This window comes from the organism of the source record quoted next, unplaced genomic scaffold (assembly GCF_019419815.1).
Source record: "Pyrus x bretschneideri cultivar Hongxiangsu unplaced genomic scaffold, Pyrus_bretschneideri_v1 Contig14, whole genome shotgun sequence".
Lineage (NCBI taxonomy): Eukaryota > Viridiplantae > Streptophyta > Magnoliopsida > Rosales > Rosaceae > Pyrus > Pyrus x bretschneideri.
Genome location: NW_025999435.1, coordinates 5,951,625 through 5,969,398, shown reverse-complemented (window position 1 = coordinate 5,969,398; position 17,774 = coordinate 5,951,625). Strand labels below are relative to the sequence as shown.

Genomic DNA, 17,774 nt, shown 5'->3' with positions numbered 1-17,774 from the left:
GCCCCAACTCATAGAGGATACATTATAGGTCCAATAACCTAGGAGTCCAAGTCAGTGCTAATTATAGTTGTAGGTTTACTGCCTTTTTCTCAACAGTAATTTCATGTTTTCAACAGTATACGATCTCCGGGTTTGATTTATTCTAATGCAACATTACAAAACATAAACATACATGATGAAGAACAAGTCACACACTGAGTTATTGAGTATTGGATCATGGCCGACGGATCAGATCAAGAGAATTTCGTTGTGTTATTTTCAAAACTTGGGAGAATAAATTCTTCACTTTTGGTGCTGTTTTGTGAATCATGGATATCAACAGAGATACAAAGCTGCTGGGTCACATGGCTACTACTAGACTACTGGTAGTGTTGCTATCTGCACTCTCTGCTGCTGCTGCACCGTTCCTTGTACCTTTAGTTAAGTTTTCGACACCTTTACGCAGATCTCTGATGCATCATGCATAACTGATCGAATCTTCCCCAAGATCTCATAGGGTCGATCACCGACGGATAGTTTCCACGGAAGGTGTTATTGGTTTTGGTGTGGTAAGTCGTGGAGTTGACCACGATGAAAGAATTTATTACTAGAAGAAAAGTGATAGTTCAAGTAGAAGGTTTTACGCCTTCAATCGGAAATGATAAGATGTACAAGATTAATCTGCTAGAAGAGCAATGGAAGTCTTGTCATTCTTCTTGTGGATGTTGCATCCGTTTAAGAAGACACTAGTTGAGTTGCCCAATATTGCGAAAATACTTGATAAGCTCCATGATGTTCAACTGTGACTTACTGATAGGATTTTTACCGCCTACAAAAGTAGAGATAAAAACACTTAAAAATACTTGCAAGAGTACAAGGTTATCGTAATATAGCAGCTCAAGCAAAGTCGTTTTTCCACTAGGATTGAATGAATAATTTGTATTTTAAACTAATCCTTGGCTAATTATTTAGAACAAAATATTGAAAAGGTTGATTTTGGAATTTAAAATAATAAAAATGATTTTAAATAAAAATAATTAAATAATTGACAAAGTAAAGAAAGCAAAAGACAAAGGCTTTGGAAAACAATTTAGACATTAGGGTTTTGCCGTCACCATTAACAATCATATGCAATTTTACCAATTACTTATGAATTTCTACATACATGCTTTGAAGGTTAGGTTTTCCTAATGCATATTTTCCTCGTGATGTTCAAGCGAAAACATATATTTAACATACAACCCGTCTGTGATGTTCAGATCAAATATAAACATGCAAAACTCATTAAGCTTTGTGAAAACCCTTTGAAAAACCATGCAACCCTTAAGAGCATGATGTTTGGCTTAAGTGAACTTACAATTACTAATCACAAGAAGCCCCTCCTCAATTTCAGGGTGATGTTCCAACAGAAATTGCATCAAATCAGTTGTCTAAAAACCCTAATGGTCACAAATCACTAAGACAATTAGATAGTTTAATCGCAGTGATTAATAATTCAAAGCAAGTATGCCTCAATTAATAAGAAAATTAATAAAACCACATATTCATGCTAAGGCTCGTGGCTTCGCCCTATCAAAAAAAAAATAGTTATGAACAACTATAAAAACTAAAGAAAATATATTAACTAGAAAATGATTGAAAACATCTTGTAGGTAAAAGGTCTGAAATTCTCCAAAATAATGCGTGCCTCACCCCCACCCCCACCACCCCCCCAAAACCAAAAAAAAAAAAAAAAAACCTAATGGCTAAATAGCCTTATTTATACTACTCCAAATTAAAACCCTCATAGAAAAGGTTTTCTAAAAACTAGGAAATAAAATAATAAAAAGATAATTAGAAATTACATTCCTATTATGACTAGGAAATTTGCCCATCAAAGAGATAGCCACGTTTTTAGACCTTCAGAACTCCAAAATAAGCCCAAAACAACTCGAATTAAAGATTAGGGCCTCCTATTTAAGCTCCAAGACGAGCCCAAGTCCAAAATCCATCATCTTCCAGCTCAAAAGTCACAAATAAGCTCTACAGTCCAATATGTCATCACTGAACGCTAGGCATAAATTAATTTGCCACAATCAGATGTTTTGGGATAAAATTATGAAATTTTGACACAACCTTCTTGATAGATTCACGAACCCACTTCAATTGGAATCACTCAAAAATTCTACTGTTTGATTACTTTTTGCTCAAAACAAGTTCGCGTGTTCTATATTAGCAAAACATCAAAATCTCACCAAAATAATAATCAAAATATACCAAAAATCGGTAATAGCATATAGTATAAAATCAACTCATCACTTACCATCAAGCCCTTCTTGAACACCGAATTACGCAGTCGTTGTATCTTGTGGTTTTGGAAGCCCTTCTTGTTTTGGATCCAAAGATGCCAGACAAATTACGCACAAGTTGTCGACGATCACACTATATTTACGTGCTTTTATCTAGTGGAATCAGCAGGGGCCTTATTGGTGGTTCTGCAATATTAGCAACGTAAATGATTTTTTTGGCGCAACAACTAGTTGGTGTAGAGTTTTTGAGGTGCCATTTAGTGATGAGAATTGGTCGAATTCCGAGCTAAAGGCCTCGACCGTTTGGTCGGCTGGATAGGATTGATTTTAAGAATAAGAATGGATAGGCATGAACTTGTAAGATAAACTTGTAGTCCATATATAAGAATATGTTAGATAATCCTTTCTTTTGGGGATTCATAACCCATCATGTTTAGTCTTGTCCATCTCACATTTTGACACAACAAGTAAGGAACGTGACTCAAATTCATTTTATTTGGTCACAACCTATCCCAAACAGTCCACCAAACATAATTATTACTTGGTCATTGGGTTGTGGTTGTTCATCATTCTCTGTTGAGGCATCGAACCACTCCGGAATTCGAGCCTAATTACATATATTTCATAAAAAGATAATGCTAGGTAGATAAAGAAGAAAAATAACCATTTTCTACATGAAGTATGAAAACGTGGAGGGTCATAGTTTTCGAAGTCCATATATATGGCCTTGCCGTATCAAAGTCCATTTCTAATAATTTATTCGTGTTTTTATTCTTTGAATTTCGTTTTTATTAGAACAATCGTGCTCGATTGAGTCACAGACGACTTGATGGCTAACTTGTCCGTTCTTCCTCGACATCTTATTATCTCTATCGCCAAACGGCTAACTTTCATTGAAGATTTGATTGCTTTTGGCCCAGTTCGTAAAGCCCCACTGACCAATTCCTACACACTAAAAACTCGATCCCTCGATTTTTCCACCAGAAATTCACTCCCAAGAACCCCAATTTTTTTCCCCAAATGACCACAAATAATTTTGGAGAAATTTGGAAAAACTAAAAAAATGAACCCCATAAGAAATTATAGTTACTATTTTAAGTTTATGATAATTATAACCAAAATTTGATATGAAAGTAGTAATATACCCCTAATGAGTGAAAAGTTATGAACTTCCTCCTGTTTTTTACTGTGAACAGCCAATAGCTCTTTGCACTAGCTCGCCCCTTTCCGAAAAGCTAGTTATCGACAAAATCAATGAATGCCTTAAATGTTGATAATTGGAGTTGGATCTCAACCAATGAGTTGTTGTTAACTCTATCCTTATTGCCTAGGGAACGAGAATGAGCCTATACATTTTAGAGCCCATTTAGTAAACTTTTTGAACCTTAAATCCACCTAGTCCGCCTAAGCGCTAGACCCTAGTTCACCGCTTAACTAGTGCCTAGCGTTTTTAAAAACCTTGGCAGCAAGCTTTTGCCTTCAAGACCTCATCCCCATTGCTAGAGTTGCTCATGCAACTTATTAAAAATAAAAAGAGGTAACCAAGAAAGCAAATGGCACATCAATTCCAGGATTAAAAGGAAATAGATGGGCAGGGTACTCAGCGGACACAATAAACAATACCGCACTACACTTGTAATTGAAAGAAAATAAATAAAAGGAGGGGACATCCAAGGACTTCAAACAATAAAATTTGATGGATTAAAAATGTATTCATATTAGCTTTGGTTATAATTATCATAAACTTCAAACGACGATTATAATTTTATATAAGCTTCAAATTTTGGTTAATTTTAATAAATAGAAAAACTAATGAAAATAACTTGAAAACTTTAAGTTTTAATTAAAAGGACAAAATAAATGTTGTAAGTGAATAGTATCATAAATGACTTTTTAAAATAAAAACGTCTTTTTTGTTAAAAATGAACATTACCGAAAATGTTTCGTTAAAACTATTTTTTTAAATTTCCACAATGCAAATGACGACATTTTCATTTCAAGAAAAAAATAAACAATATTAAAATTGAATTACAGGAGGCATTTCAAATGAACGTACAAAAGCTCAGATTTCTTATACGTTTAAGGAGTCAATTCCTTCCTCCCCCTTATCCACATGCTCTAAGCATTTTCGTTTGGTAAATGTCTTTGACTACAAATTGCAAGCAAAGCAATTCAAATGAGAGCATGTTTGTCTGGTAAATGTCTTTGACTACAAATTGCAAGCAAAGCAATTCAAATGACGCAAATCTTCAACTTCTTTTTTTCTTCATTTTCCTCAAACGCTTCATAAATTTTCCTCCATCTTTTTCAATTCATTTCATAAAACGGTAGTAAATTGTAAAAAGAGTACAAAAAGTAAAAAATTAATGTACGGAGCACCACCTATAAAAACCCCAGCATTTGGGACCGTCTTCTTTCCGTCCTCTGGCGCGCTTCATATGTCATCACGCGATCTCATTCCCGCCCATACGACACCGTCCCGGGTTTCGGTTCTTATCTTTTCCATCCACGTGGCGCCATCCCAGTTATTATCTCGCACGTGCGCACATTCCTCCCCGTGCGTTGCTGTCCACGCTTCCATTATCGGCTTCCATAAACAACAATCGCCTACGTCATCTGATCATTTTCAATCACTTTCCGAGCTCCAGCCACGTGGCGTCATAATCGCGCTTCAAGCTCCCATCCGACGGCTCTTGCTTCGCCCCGTCGGAGCCTTCCCGATGCTCTTCCTCTTCGTCTTCGTCTCTCCTCACGCGCTTCACCCCGATCGAAACCCCGAACAACCTTGGCCTCATCTCCTCCTCTTCTTCCTCCTCCTCCTCCTCTTCCGCCCCGGAAGCCTCCGCATTCGCTCCGTCGCAACCGGCGTCTTCTGCAGCAGGCTCAGCCTCTTTCACCGGCGACAGCTCTAAAGTCCTACCGTCATCCACTCCTCCTCCTCCTCCTCCTCCTCCGCCACCGCTCTCTAACTGACCAGACGCGTAGTTCGTCATCAACGCCAATATGTTATTACATAACCCGCGGAGCTGAGTCAACTCGTGACTCAGATGCATGTTCTCTTTCCTCAGCCGCTCGTTTTCTTCTAGAACGTCCGACGTGGAGGTGGAGCTCCTGATTCGGCTCGCCAACATTGCCGGAGCGGCCACCGGAGACGAATTCGACGAGATCACTTGCTCGTCGCCGGAGTTAGACGGAGACACCCGGGGAGCCAACGCGGATATCGCCGCCATCGCTGGCGGAACAACCGTAGCTGCCGCCGACACCGATGGAGAGATTTTCCGGCGCTGAATCTCCCGGAGAAGTCCTTTCTCGCCTTTCTTGAAGAAATCGTTTGCGAACTCCCATCGATCCGGCACGACTTTCCGGAATCCCTACAAAATCCAATCGCAAAATAGATTAGGAAACCATAAATCTGAAGTGACTCAATCCTGTTCGGTTGCCGAGAAAAGAATCCCTGTTTGGCTGGGAGAAAAAGAGGGAAAGTGAGGGAGGCTTACGTAAGTGTTGAGCTGGCGAACGAAACTGGAGAAATTGTTGTGTTTGAAGTACTTGGGAAGCAAATCTCTGGCGAATTCGGCAGGTCGCCAGACGATGAACGCCGATCCATCCTCGCTCCACGATATTAAATCATCGACGGATGGATCGTCAACCAGCTGATACGTTTTGGTCAAAAACGGCGTCGGAAGCGATCTCTGCGAATCTCCTCCGCCGCCACCGCTTCCAGCAGGCGCCGAGTCGCCGTTCTGCTCGGCCGGCAACGACGACATAGTTTTTTCGCCTTTGGCTTCTCAGATCTGAGCTCTAATAGCAACTGATATATCAAAAATCCGTTCAACAAACAAATAAATAAATAAATAAACAAATAAACGTTATTTTATTTAATTAAAATTATTTAACGCTCCGTTTGGTTACCGAGAAACCGCGGAGGATTAGAAAACAAAAATTTCTGGAGATACGAAATTTTACTTCCTATTATTTTTTGTGTAATTAGATTTCTAGGTATCGGAAATGGAAAATTCAATAAAAAAAAAATGGAATTAAATCAAGGAGCCGGCGTGTATTACCTTCAAAGCGTGGATTTAAAGGTTTGGGGATGAACAGAGAGTAGGGATTTTCCCACCAACCGAACAGAAAAGTTGGATTGGACACGAAAGCCAACTCGATCGATCTTGTTGCAGCAGGCAGTACGGGAAGCAGCAGCTCAGAGGAGAGGGAGAGGGAGAGGGAGGAGAGGGCGAGAGGGAGAGGATTTCGCTTTTGTTGTTTCTAGAAGGTTCCGCAGGAGGAGTAAATGGTAGGAGGAAGAAGGGAAAAGGGTGTATTCGTGGGTTCGAGAAGGAAAGGGAAAGAAAATAATAAACAATAACTTTTTTTATTGTTTTATGGGAAAAAGAACTGTGGGGCCCACGGAGAAGAGAGAGAAAGGGAGGGAAAGTGATTAGGAGCGGATAGGAAGGAAGGAGCGAGAAGAAGTAGGGAGGCTGTGAGAGGGTGTGAGTGGTAGGTTCTTCTTCTAACGTCTTTTCCAGAAGCTTCTCCCATTCCTTCGTTTTTCTTTTTCTTTTTCTTTTCTTATTATTATTATTATTTTTTTTATTATTTATTTATTTTTTTTCCAAATACAGAGATGTCTCATACGTGTCGGTAACCCTAATCGTCTGCTCTAGATAAGAATTCTTTGAGGGATTTGGATCCTCTTGAACACGGATTATTGATAAAAAATCGCAAAAAGTATTATCGTTTTGCATAAAAAATATAAAAAAAAAATTGTGACTCACTATTTTTGATCAACGGTTCGTGTTCGTTGATCTCTAGGATCCTCATGAAGGGGATCTGGTGAGGATCCAAATCCTTCTTTTGAGTCCAAAAAACATGGTTATTGGCCAAGAATGAAGAGGAATAAGCATTCTTTATTTTATTTTCAAAATTATCCAAGGCCCAAATAATAATTTGTTTTTTATTTTTTCACAAGATGTCTTAAATTCGAATTACCTATCAAATATTTCTGGACTAATTTGTTTATCTGATGCTTTTTTATGGCCCGTGAATTACATCAACTATTTGTTATGTAATTTTAATAGAGACGCCTCTTCTGAAGTACAAATTTATTAAGATCCCATTTGCCTCATTTAATGCGCATCTGAGCGTAGAATTACTTTCCACGTGTAGTTCAAAAGCATTATTGTCTGTTCTTCTGTTTGGATTTTCTTCCTATACCCTTCTATTTGTACTATCACGGTTAAGTCACGTTAATATTTTATATTCTTATTACTTTTTGTCTTATTATCTCTATTAAAAAATTAATATAAAATATTTGCGTGGCTGAACTGTAACCGCATAAAATAGAAAGAAATGAAAGACAATCTACCTCCTTTTCCGTATGGGCTCTCTTAGTTCACATGTTATAATCTTTACCGTGTGCTATTGTTTGCTTACCACAACGTGCTTGTCGCTTTTAAAATGTTTCTCTTTCATTAAGTGAAAGAGAGAAAAAAAGAATCTCGTAAAAAATCAAGTATATTGATATTATCTTATTTGCATTTAATTGTCACTTAAAATTAAACTATGAAGATAATATATTTTAAATAATAATATGCTGAGAGAGAGGAGTTGAAAAGACAAATATAAAAAATATGAGAAAGACTGAGAGAGATTTGAAAAGGTTGAAACAGAAAATATAGATTTCAAAAGATAGGTTTATATCAATTTTTTTTTTTTTTGCTGAGTTTGTAATTATGGAATTGTGGTGCTTTTTATCACTATTCTAAAAATTCCCGCCTAACGTCTCCTAGGTCCCGTCTAGGCTAGACGGTTGGCTACTATCCCAATTAATGCTTAGACGTTTGAAAATTAAGAAAGGACTCCTAGACCGCTTAGGCACCCGCCTAGGTTGCGACTCATTTAGACAGAAAATGGATAACTTTCATTTTTCATTTTATTTTTTACAATAAATTATTAGAAACTTGTTGTATACTTAAATGAACACACATAATATGTTTGTTCCCCATGTTTTCATTATGTTCCAATATTTCATCATTCTATTTTGTAGTTTATGATGAAATTATATATATTGTTTGACTTTTTTTTTCTTTTTCTTTTTTTTACACAGTGCCTCTCCAAAGCTTTGTTGCAAGGACAAGGATCATCTCCAGATTCTCTTTGTAAGGATACAGGGATCAATCAATTGTATCTATTCATCATATATCGTGTGGTTAGTTTTCGTTAGATACTATTTATATTCAATTTTAAGTTTTAAATTTAAAATAATTTCTAACTGCACAATGTACGATGAACGGACACGATTCGATCATCTGAATCCCTACAAAGAGAATTCAAAAAGGATCCTATTATAAGGTAGTGAACAATGACTTTGTGGACAAATACTATAGGTGGAAAGGATGCACTTAATATATGTATGTAGTTATATATATAAAATATAAAAATAAAGAGCCAATTCAAAATAGAGAGATGTAGAAGTTGTCATTGGACTCGATGATTTGACATGGTATCAAGTAAGACCAAAGCACCACGTTCTCTCCTTCGTGAGAGTTCTTCTTTCCTTCGTGAAAGTTCTTCTCACCGCCTGCATGTGAGTGCATCTCCAGCTTTTGTTCTCCTCCTCACTGCCACTCATCCTAGCTATGACTAGGGTTGGTGGTAGCCCCTTGCTCCTCTTGTTTTCCTTTTCTTTCCTTTTGTCCATGCTGGTTTTTCAGCACTTTGGCAATTGTTGAAGCCTTCCTTTTAGCCACTTTAAGGGCTCGATTTGGCTTGCTTTCTGGCAACTGGTTCGAGTCTGGAGGTCCTTCATATGGTAGTAACAACGGAGGATGATGCGGTAGAGGCGGAGGAAGCTGCGGCAGAAGATGCAAGCTGTTTGGTTTTTTTTTTTTTTTTTTTTTTTTTCTGTTTTATGTTGGGCTTGGTTTTGTTGTCTACTTTTGTTGTTGTGTTTGTGTTGTATGTGAGCCTATCTCTTGTAATTATGTGTTGTTGGTAATAAAACTTACAGTCCAATATCCCAAAAAAAAAAAAAACAAAAAACACCTAAAATCGTTTTTTATGTGTTTTATTAGGTGAGCATTTGAAAACACAATAATTATTAGAGACTAACTACCAAATATAGATGCCCAAATAAATTAAAAATGTCTATAAATAAGAAGATAAAAATTATTGTTTGTTTAGTGAAATATGTTCACGTAGTATAATTAATCTATTCATAATCATACACACATGAATTTGTTATTAGTACTATATTCTAAATCATAAAATTGTCATCCACCTGTGATATAACAGGTGGACTAATTGTATTACATGATTGCACGATGACAATTCTTCCTAACAGATCAAATATCATAAACAAAGATTGGAAATATATAAAGTATGAGGCCTATACTCTAAGACCCCGTTTGGTGGGCAGGATAAGATGATTGAATTCCAATTAAATTGGACTTATAGCTCAGTCTATGTTTGGTGAGAAAAATTTAACACGGAATGGATTGGCTACAAATTTAAAATAAAAAAACTATGATGGATTATGTGGTCCAACCACACACATAAATTATGTAACCTATCCCTGTCAGTTCAATCCTATCCCTAAAATAAAACCCAATCCTATCTAAGTATTGCTTGGAATAGCAGAGGACGCAAGAGATCGGATCCTTAATCCTAATACATCATAATCCTAATTAATCATACTTGTTTGTGAAGAATAGACAGACAGTGTAACACGTAGCCACCTCTAAATTCATCCTTGTTTCTTAAATTTTATTTTTAATTTCTTTTTATGATGTTTTCTGGGTCCCTACAACATCTAATTCACTTTCAATCTCCACTTAAATTATATTAGCCACTGATTAAGAGGCCAGAGGTCCCTCTGATTAAACATGGAATTATTCTGCAACTTTTTGTTTTATATTTTCTTCATATTAAAACGGCATTCCAACTATTTAGTACTATTGTTTAGTCATATTTCTCTTCATTTATAAGTGAAAAGTTTTAGGTTTGATTCTCGCCAAAGGCGAATTTAAACTACATTATTATGACTTGTCCATTGTGAAGCTAGCCCACTCCCACACTCCTTTATGTAGATAATATCGTTTGTTCAAAATAAAAAAAGAAAAAGGCATTCAACTATTGCCACTGAGACCAAAAACTCATAAGTCACTATTGCGTGAGCAAAACACATCTACTTTTAGGGTGAACTGCCAATTTAGTCCCTAAATGATCACTTGAGTGAAAATTAAGTCCTTAAACTTTCTTTTTTGTTTTAGAAAATTAGTTATTGAATTATAAAAATCTACCAATTACATTCATAATATTAGATTCAAAACTATTTTATTCAATTTTTCGTCAATTTAAGTTACGTTATTTGCATGTGATACATATACACATTGGAGGGTAGATGAGTAATTTTATTATAAAGAAATAATGTATGAAGTTAACTTTAGAGGGTAAATTAAAAGTTAAATTCGCAACTTATATGAAATGTTAAGAGCTTTTAAACAAGAAAATAACAGTATTACTCTCTAAAGGGTGTTAAGTGAGTTGACAAAAAATTAGATAAAATAACTTTGAATATAACAGTAGGAATGAAATTAGTAATTTTTAATAAATTTAAGAACTTATTTACTGAAAAATAATTTAAGGGCCGAATTTTCATTTGATGATAGTTCAGAAACTAAATTAGAACTTTACTTTTACAATGAATATGTTCTTCAATCGTATCGTATGTCAACGTCGCTCCACAATACTAACCTCCATTTGTCGACGCTAGTGATTTTCTGGAATGATGACTCGAAAAGAATCATAAATACATTTTTTTAATTAAAATAATAGAATTTTTGACGTATGGTAATCCTGCAACACAAAATACTGTCTTCAATCTATGACAAAAACATAAAGGTCTTCAGTCTAACGTTCAATAATTGTTCAAACTTTACCAAACCCGTACGTTTCTCCAATTCTCCTAGGACATTTTGACCCATCACAATCCTACCATTTAAACTTTTTCTTTTTCGATGCTTATAATATCTATATTTTGCCAGAGGAATTTATTCCCACTACCTTTTTTTTTTCTCTCTAATAAAAAGAAAAACAAGGAAGAACATAATGATTTAGCAACATATGTTGATGTTTCCCAACTACGCTTCTTTTAGGCACTGTGTGGAAATTATTCATATCAAACGCGGGATCTTCTTCCGTCCAATTTCGGACTGAACTTCGGTGTGCTGCCGCGCGTATATACATGCCAACGCCTTCAATACTTCGACTTGTAGCCGTGAGGATTGTTTACCGCCCACTTCCATTGGTCCCTGCACATCTCCTCTATTCCGTATTTTGCCCTGAAACCGACATCAGATTAGCGGAGAGAATTATGCAGTTCCACGATGATAGATAGTCAACCTAGTTCAATATGAGTTACATGTATACAAATGGGATGCATCGTACAGGCAACAAAAAATCGTGAAGAATACATGTGAAAAACGAATAGATTGAAATGTACATACTTCCACCCGAGTTCCCTTTCAGCTTTCTCTGTTGAAGCATAAACAGCAGTAGCATCTCCTGGCCTCCTCGGACATAGTTTGATAGGAATTTTCTGGTACACACAATCGAGAAGTACTTCAGTATCGCATATTTAATGTGTGCGCGAGAGTGAGAAGGGATAGATTTTGAAGGAGACGAACAATCACCTTGCCAGAAGCTTTCTCGAAACCAGCAACCATTTCAAGCACCGATGTACCTTGTCCAGTTCCGAGATTGTAGGCAGCACAACCTAAGACATGAAATTATCTTTAAAACACCCCAATTCCAAATAAACTTACACGATAGATTGATTTAGAAACTTGGGATGCTGATGAAAAACTACCAGCAGGGGACAGCAAATATATTTCGTATAAATAAATGTTGAAATTAGATCAATCACCTATATTCTCTGTTGTAAAAAGCTTCTGAAGGGCAGCAATATGACCATCTGCTAAGTCCATAACATGGATGTAGTCTCGGATCTGTTAAAAAATGAAAAGTAAAATGAAACTGGTAATTAGGATTTACCTGATTACATATGGTGAACAAGAAATTTGTGTATCAGCGGCATGATTAAAGACGATGCTATGAGTGGAACATATGCAGACCAAGCTAACTCGATTAAACAGAGGACTCGTAGTAGATGGAGGTCAATAAACAACTGAGTGAATTCTTACCACTCCTGCCCAATTGTCTTAAAGAAAGGAAAATCTTAATGGATTTTACATACCGCAGTACCATCCTTGGTGGGATAATCATGACCAAAGACATTAAGCTCAGGCAATCTTCCAACAGCTACTTGCTGTATGTACGGCATGAGGTTGTTTGGGATGCCTTTGGGATCTTCACCAATTTTCCCACTCTCATGAGCCCCGACTGGATTGAAGTACCTCAGCAGAATAATTTGCCAATCTGGGTCTGCATTATACATATCTCGAGCAATTTCTTCAAGGAAAAGCTAGTAAGAGTAAATTTGATGTTAGAGAAGACAGGCTGCATCCCTTTATGCCAGTTTTAACTCGAAATGAGAATGCAGCAATTGCGGGAGAAAGACATGGTGTATACCTTGGTACGGCCATATGGATTCAAAGCTACAAGGTTGAAATCCTCAACACATGGAATTTTTTCAGGTTGTCCATACACAGTTGCAGATGATGAAAAAACCATCTACACTCAGAAAACATCATATTCATTCGGTTAGCAAACACCATGCGCTTCTTTACTCTAAATGGCAAAGCCAATAATTCAAAACTGCAGTTCTCTTCTGTTCGTAATATATTTTGTGCTTGCTTCTATTTAGTTTTATAGGGCACTAGAAACTGCGAAAAAACAGTCGCCAATTTAAATGACAGCTCACCGATGCTTAAGTGCGTAATTTAAAGATACTGATAGTTATTTCATCATCTAGCTCAACTGTAAGATACTGAGGGTCTACCTATCTATCTAGCACTCACATGCAGACATAACGCGCATTTAAAACACGAATCCAAGTTCCATTGGTTTCTTGTGGTTGGTTATACACTGATCCTAACATACGGGAAACAAAATATCGCAACCTAATTTGAGGCTCCACTGAAGAACTGAGAAAACAGAAGCAAACCTTTTTACAATTGTATTTCGCCATGACCGCGTAAAGATTAATAGTTCCAACCAAATTGTTATCATAATAACGGTGCGGGTGTGCAACGCTTTCTCCTACAGCTTTTAGGCCAGCAAAGTGGATTACAGCATCAAACCTGTCACGTTATCCAGCAGAAATGTCAATACCTAAACATTATAATGACATACTTAGATGCTAATAAAAAAATTACTGACTTCGTTTGAGAAAACAGCTTCTCCAAATCGTCCTTATTTCTGAGATCGCCCTGCACACAGATATTGCCAATTTGATTAGTGAGAATAACACCAAAGAAACCAAGAAATCAGTTTGACAGGCTTTCTCAGGAACCAAACAGGGCAAAAGTTCACTGAAAATTGATAGAAAAGCTGATTTTTCTCTAGCTCTGTCATTTTAATATCTAAAGTGATCGGTCATAATCCAACCGAACCTAAACAGTTGACTAAATCAGAAAAAGAGAGTTAACAAGCCAAAATTTTCCTTCTCCAGTCCTGATTTCCCTAATTTTCTTGTGAACCAAACGGAGCGATGTAAAGCTAAAGCAGCTAGTCTAGTAAGCATAAAAGAGATCTCGTCATCCAACCGACACTAACACACTAACAAGAACAGAACAGCAAAAAAGTTCAAAATTATTTTCCGTTTCATTTCCCTAATTTTCTCGGCAACCAAACACAGTAATCCAAAGCTAGAATTACCAGCTGAAAGTGGAGTTTCTGAGAGAGCTTGGGGCCGACCAAGTCCCTGACGCGATCAACAGCTTCAGCAACGGAGTTATCGAGATTATCAATGACGGAAACCCTAAACCCCGCCTCAAGCAGCTGAACCACCGTGTGGCTCCCTATAAACCCCGCGCCGCCGGTCACCAGAATCGTCTGCTCCATAGACCCCATGCTGCTTCTGCTTTCTGCGGCTCAGAGAAAGAAAGCAGAGAGAAAGAGAGTTGAAAAATGGAAACGGATTGAGAGCGAATCAAGGAGGTTGTTTGGGAACCCGGATAAGAAAGTGAAGTGCGAATCGGATTGGATTGCTGTGTGCAGAATTTGAATTATTTATAATAAAAAATGGAATTCGGCCGTTTGGGGATTAGGATAAATCCGGATAAGCATCAAATAATTGAAATCGCGGATTTCGATGATTTGCAGAAAAACCCAAAAGGGGAAGTTCTTCAGCAGTAGAAGGAAGTTTGTTTCTTCGTTTCCTTTGGCGCGATTTTCCCTTTTCTGTTAGGGCCGGTCACTGGACGTTGCACGCGCAGTGGAGAGCGTGGCCTACACGGTCTCTTTCTATTGGGGTATAGGGAGACTGAGCGACCGGATTGCGGTGGACGCGTCGGACTGCGTCATCTCCTGCGGGTCCCTATTTTACGTGCAGTGCTGTAATTTTTTTTTTTTTGTTGAGGTTTTTATTTTTTATTTTCTATTTTTGTTTTATTTTTTGTTTTGAAAGCGATATTTTTGGTAGAGATTGTAACGAATAAAATAATTGACGTGCTTGACTTGTCGAATTCGAAACCCGTATCTTAATCTTTTCGAATTGGATGATGATAATCCTAAATGATTAAATACTTTCGAATTGGATGAGGATAATTCTAAATAATTAAATAATATTTAATCTTTCCGAATTGGCTGGCGATAATCCTAAATGACTAAATATTTTCAAATTGAATGAGGATAATTCTAAATAATTAAATAATATTTAATCTTATCGAATTGGCTGGTGATAATCCTAAATGACTAAATATTTTCGAATTGGATGAGGATAATTCTAAATAATTAAAGTTGAATTAAGAGCGATTTATTATCACAATAAATATTTTGTAACCCCAATTTATCTTGCATATATATATATATATATACACACACTATATAAAAAAAATTAAACATCTATTTAATTATGTGTGTCTACTTATATATATATATATATATACTATATAAAAATTAATATATATATATATACACTATATATAAAAAAAAAGTTAAATGATTAAATATTTTTGAATTGAATGAGGATAATTCTAAATAATTAAAACTAAACTAAGAGCAATTTATTATCACAATAAATATTTTGTAACCCCAATTTATTTTCCATATATATATGTATATATCAGTGTTAAAAAATGCCCTAGGCGGCCACTTAGGCGCTAGGCACCTTGGAACCGAGGTGATTTTGTGCAAAATGGCTGGAAAAATCATGGTGGCTCTAGGCAGCCTAGGTGGTGCTAGCGGCTGGGTGGTTTTTTTTTTTTTTTTTTTTTTTTTTTTTTTTTTGTGAAATTTGTTTGAAGTCTAAGTTCTAATTATACCTTGAAATTTTGTTAATTTTATATAATAGGTGTGTTGTGCATCAACTTAAATTCTGGGAGCTAAAGATAAGTACCTTACATTACTAAATTTCCTTATTTTCCTCCTATTTTCCATTTTATGTTGTTTTAAATTGTGAACTTCTTGTACATGTGTCATCTTACAATACTCCTCACTATGGTTATATGACATATATGCTTAATGTGTTTTTAAATTTTGGACTTGTTGGATACTCTTTTTGCATTTTATCATTCTTTTATTATCTTATCTATGGATTTCATACAAGTATAATTTTTGGTAAGTGTTAATATGCATTTATTTACAAGATATACAAGAAATTTACCTAAATCCGCCTAGGCACCTGCCTAGGCGCCGCCTAACCGCCTAACCGCCTAGGCACCTAATGTTTTTTAGAACCTTGATATATATACTATACAAAAAAAATTAAATATCTATTAATTATGTATGTCTAAGTTTTATTAATTGATCTCAATTAATCCCTCGTTAATGCTCAAAAGATAAGTAATGGGTGGGGATGACAACATAGTAGTTGTCCAACGAGATATTGCACATCTTGAAATATGGTCTTGGGCGAGTCACATATTGCGCTCCTTGTTTTAGTTTTACTATTTTAGAAAGAGAAGTGTTACTGACACCCCTAAAATTTCATTATACACTCCTCACAAGTGTATTTTTCTTTCCAAATATAGAAAGTTTACAGTGTAGAATGAGATTTTTGAAGTGCCAATAATAATTCCCTTTTAGAAATTCTATTTATGTTTTGCTTGTTTTATTGAATCCATTTCATATCATGGTTCATGTTGTAGGCATAATTTACTGAACAATTAAGGAGGCCAAAAAGAGAGAGATGTGTAATTGTGGGTGTGTGTTATTCCACCCCATTATGCCTTTATTTATAGTAGTAAGGAAAGTTAATTGCTTACCCTTTAGGATTACAACATTTAATAGGTAATCTACTACTAATAGGAATATAAGATACATTCCCATATCTACTAGGATTTACACAATCACTTTCCTAATCTAATAGGATTGCAACACTCCTCCTTGAGTGTGTAAATACTCAAGTAAATGGCGCATCAGGTCTTCAGTGATGAAGTAAGTACAGTTGATGAAGTCGTCGGCACAATGGGCGAATGCGAGTCTCAAATCAACGGAAGAATGCATAAAAAGTAAAACTTACAAAACCTCGCTATGGTAAAACCCAAGGTAGGGAAAAACCCATAATCTAAGGAGAAAAGCGAGAAGTTGCATTAAGTCAAAACTACACGTATTTTGGACGTAAGTTTGCATTAAGTCAAAACTACACGTCTTTTGGACGTAAATAGAAATATCTTTCAAGGGTATGATCAGCCCAGGATGGGTGCCTCGTTAAAACCTAGTTAGGTAGCAAAAACCCAGTGGGAAAAATGCTCCTAATCGTAGGGAAAAAGAGTACATGAAGATCAAGTGAATATACTTCTGGATACTCCCCCTGAGTTTGACATAACTTCCAAATGAGAACTACAAGCATTGCATATGATAGTTAGGCATACTAATTCCTCAGACAAGCTTCTGGAAGGTTGACTTCAGCAGTGACGTCGTGTAGAGGTCGGCAAGGTTGTCTGGGATCGGCTTGCATGACTTCAATCTCCTGATGCTTTGCTGATGTAGATGTAGACGCAATATGTCTTGGCGTTGACTTTGTTGATGTATCATGGCTTGGTTGGGTTGATACATGTGGCATGGTCTTCATGGATTGTCGTTGGGACTCAACGATGGATGAAAACACAGCAAGTACTTCAAATATACTCAACAATAACTCCTAACTATGTCTCAGTTGTGGCATAGTGAAGTAAGGTGAGTCTTGGAACGATTCAAAGATTTCGCAACTAAGGTCATATCATGGACCTCCAAGATATTGCGATATCCCTAATGGTAAAGACATAACCATTCGGGGATTTTACCTTGTGTGGGTTTGATAAGTAACCAGCGTCAACATAACAAAGAAGGCAAACATTATTCCGAGGATCAGGGGGTTGGATCCGCTCTAGATGCATTGGG

General features: G+C 36.4%; 2 protein-coding genes and 1 long non-coding RNA gene across 5 annotated transcripts; all 3 read right to left on the bottom strand.

The window, feature by feature from the left end:
• Positions 1-235: 235 nt before the first annotated feature.
• LOC125475273 lies at positions 236-2,583 on the bottom strand. Its single transcript, XR_007256684.1, has 2 exons — positions 2,282-2,583; positions 236-808 (listed from the first exon to the last, which is right to left on the bottom strand). It is a non-coding gene; the product is annotated as an uncharacterized LOC125475273 (long non-coding RNA).
• Positions 2,584-4,436: 1,853 nt separating this feature from the next.
• LOC103937244 (heat stress transcription factor B-2b) lies at positions 4,437-6,734 on the bottom strand. Of its 3 annotated transcripts, none has more exons than XM_009347174.3 (3): positions 6,332-6,734; positions 5,765-6,061; positions 4,437-5,638 (listed from the first exon to the last, which is right to left on the bottom strand). In XM_009347174.3, the coding sequence occupies exons 2-3, from the start codon at positions 6,032-6,034 to the stop codon at positions 4,898-4,900; spliced, it is 1,011 nt and encodes a 336-aa protein (XP_009345449.2). In that variant the 5' UTR covers positions 6,035-6,061; positions 6,332-6,734; the 3' UTR covers positions 4,437-4,897. The 3 variants fall into 3 exon arrangements, with proteins under 3 accessions (XP_009345449.2, XP_009345447.2, XP_009345448.2); XM_009347172.3 differs by having other exon boundaries at positions 5,765-6,078; positions 6,332-6,731; XM_009347173.3 differs by having other exon boundaries at positions 5,765-6,068; positions 6,332-6,731.
• A 4,336-nt stretch (positions 6,735-11,070) lies between these two features.
• LOC103937245 (bifunctional UDP-glucose 4-epimerase and UDP-xylose 4-epimerase 1) lies at positions 11,071-14,318 on the bottom strand. Its single transcript, XM_009347175.3, has 9 exons — positions 14,109-14,318; positions 13,611-13,660; positions 13,396-13,531; positions 12,861-12,962; positions 12,526-12,753; positions 12,196-12,277; positions 11,963-12,045; positions 11,777-11,868; positions 11,071-11,611 (listed from the first exon to the last, which is right to left on the bottom strand). The coding sequence occupies exons 1-9, from the start codon at positions 14,301-14,303 to the stop codon at positions 11,527-11,529; spliced, it is 1,053 nt and encodes a 350-aa protein (XP_009345450.2). The 5' UTR covers positions 14,304-14,318; the 3' UTR covers positions 11,071-11,526.
• Positions 14,319-17,774: the final 3,456 nt, after the last annotated feature.

Excerpts from the sequence above, each read along its gene's own strand:
- LOC103937244 (XM_009347174.3), bottom strand. The coding sequence starts at position 6,034 with ATGTCGTCGTTGCCGGCCGAGCAGAACGGCGACTCGGCGCCTGCTGGA. Across the intron at positions 5,639-5,764 it reads TTCGCCAGCTCAACACTTAC|GGATTCCGGAAAGTCGTGCC; the intron begins GTAAGCCTCCCT and ends TGGATTTTGTAG.
- LOC103937245 (XM_009347175.3), bottom strand. The coding sequence starts at position 14,303 with ATGGGGTCTATGGAGCAGACGATTCTGGTGACCGGCGGCGCGGGGTTT. Across the intron at positions 13,661-14,108 it reads AGAAACTCCACTTTCAGCTG|GGCGATCTCAGAAATAAGGA; the intron begins GTAATTCTAGCT and ends ATCTGTGTGCAG. Across the intron at positions 13,532-13,610 it reads AAGCTGTTTTCTCAAACGAA|GTTTGATGCTGTAATCCACT; the intron begins GTCAGTAATTTT and ends ATAACGTGACAG.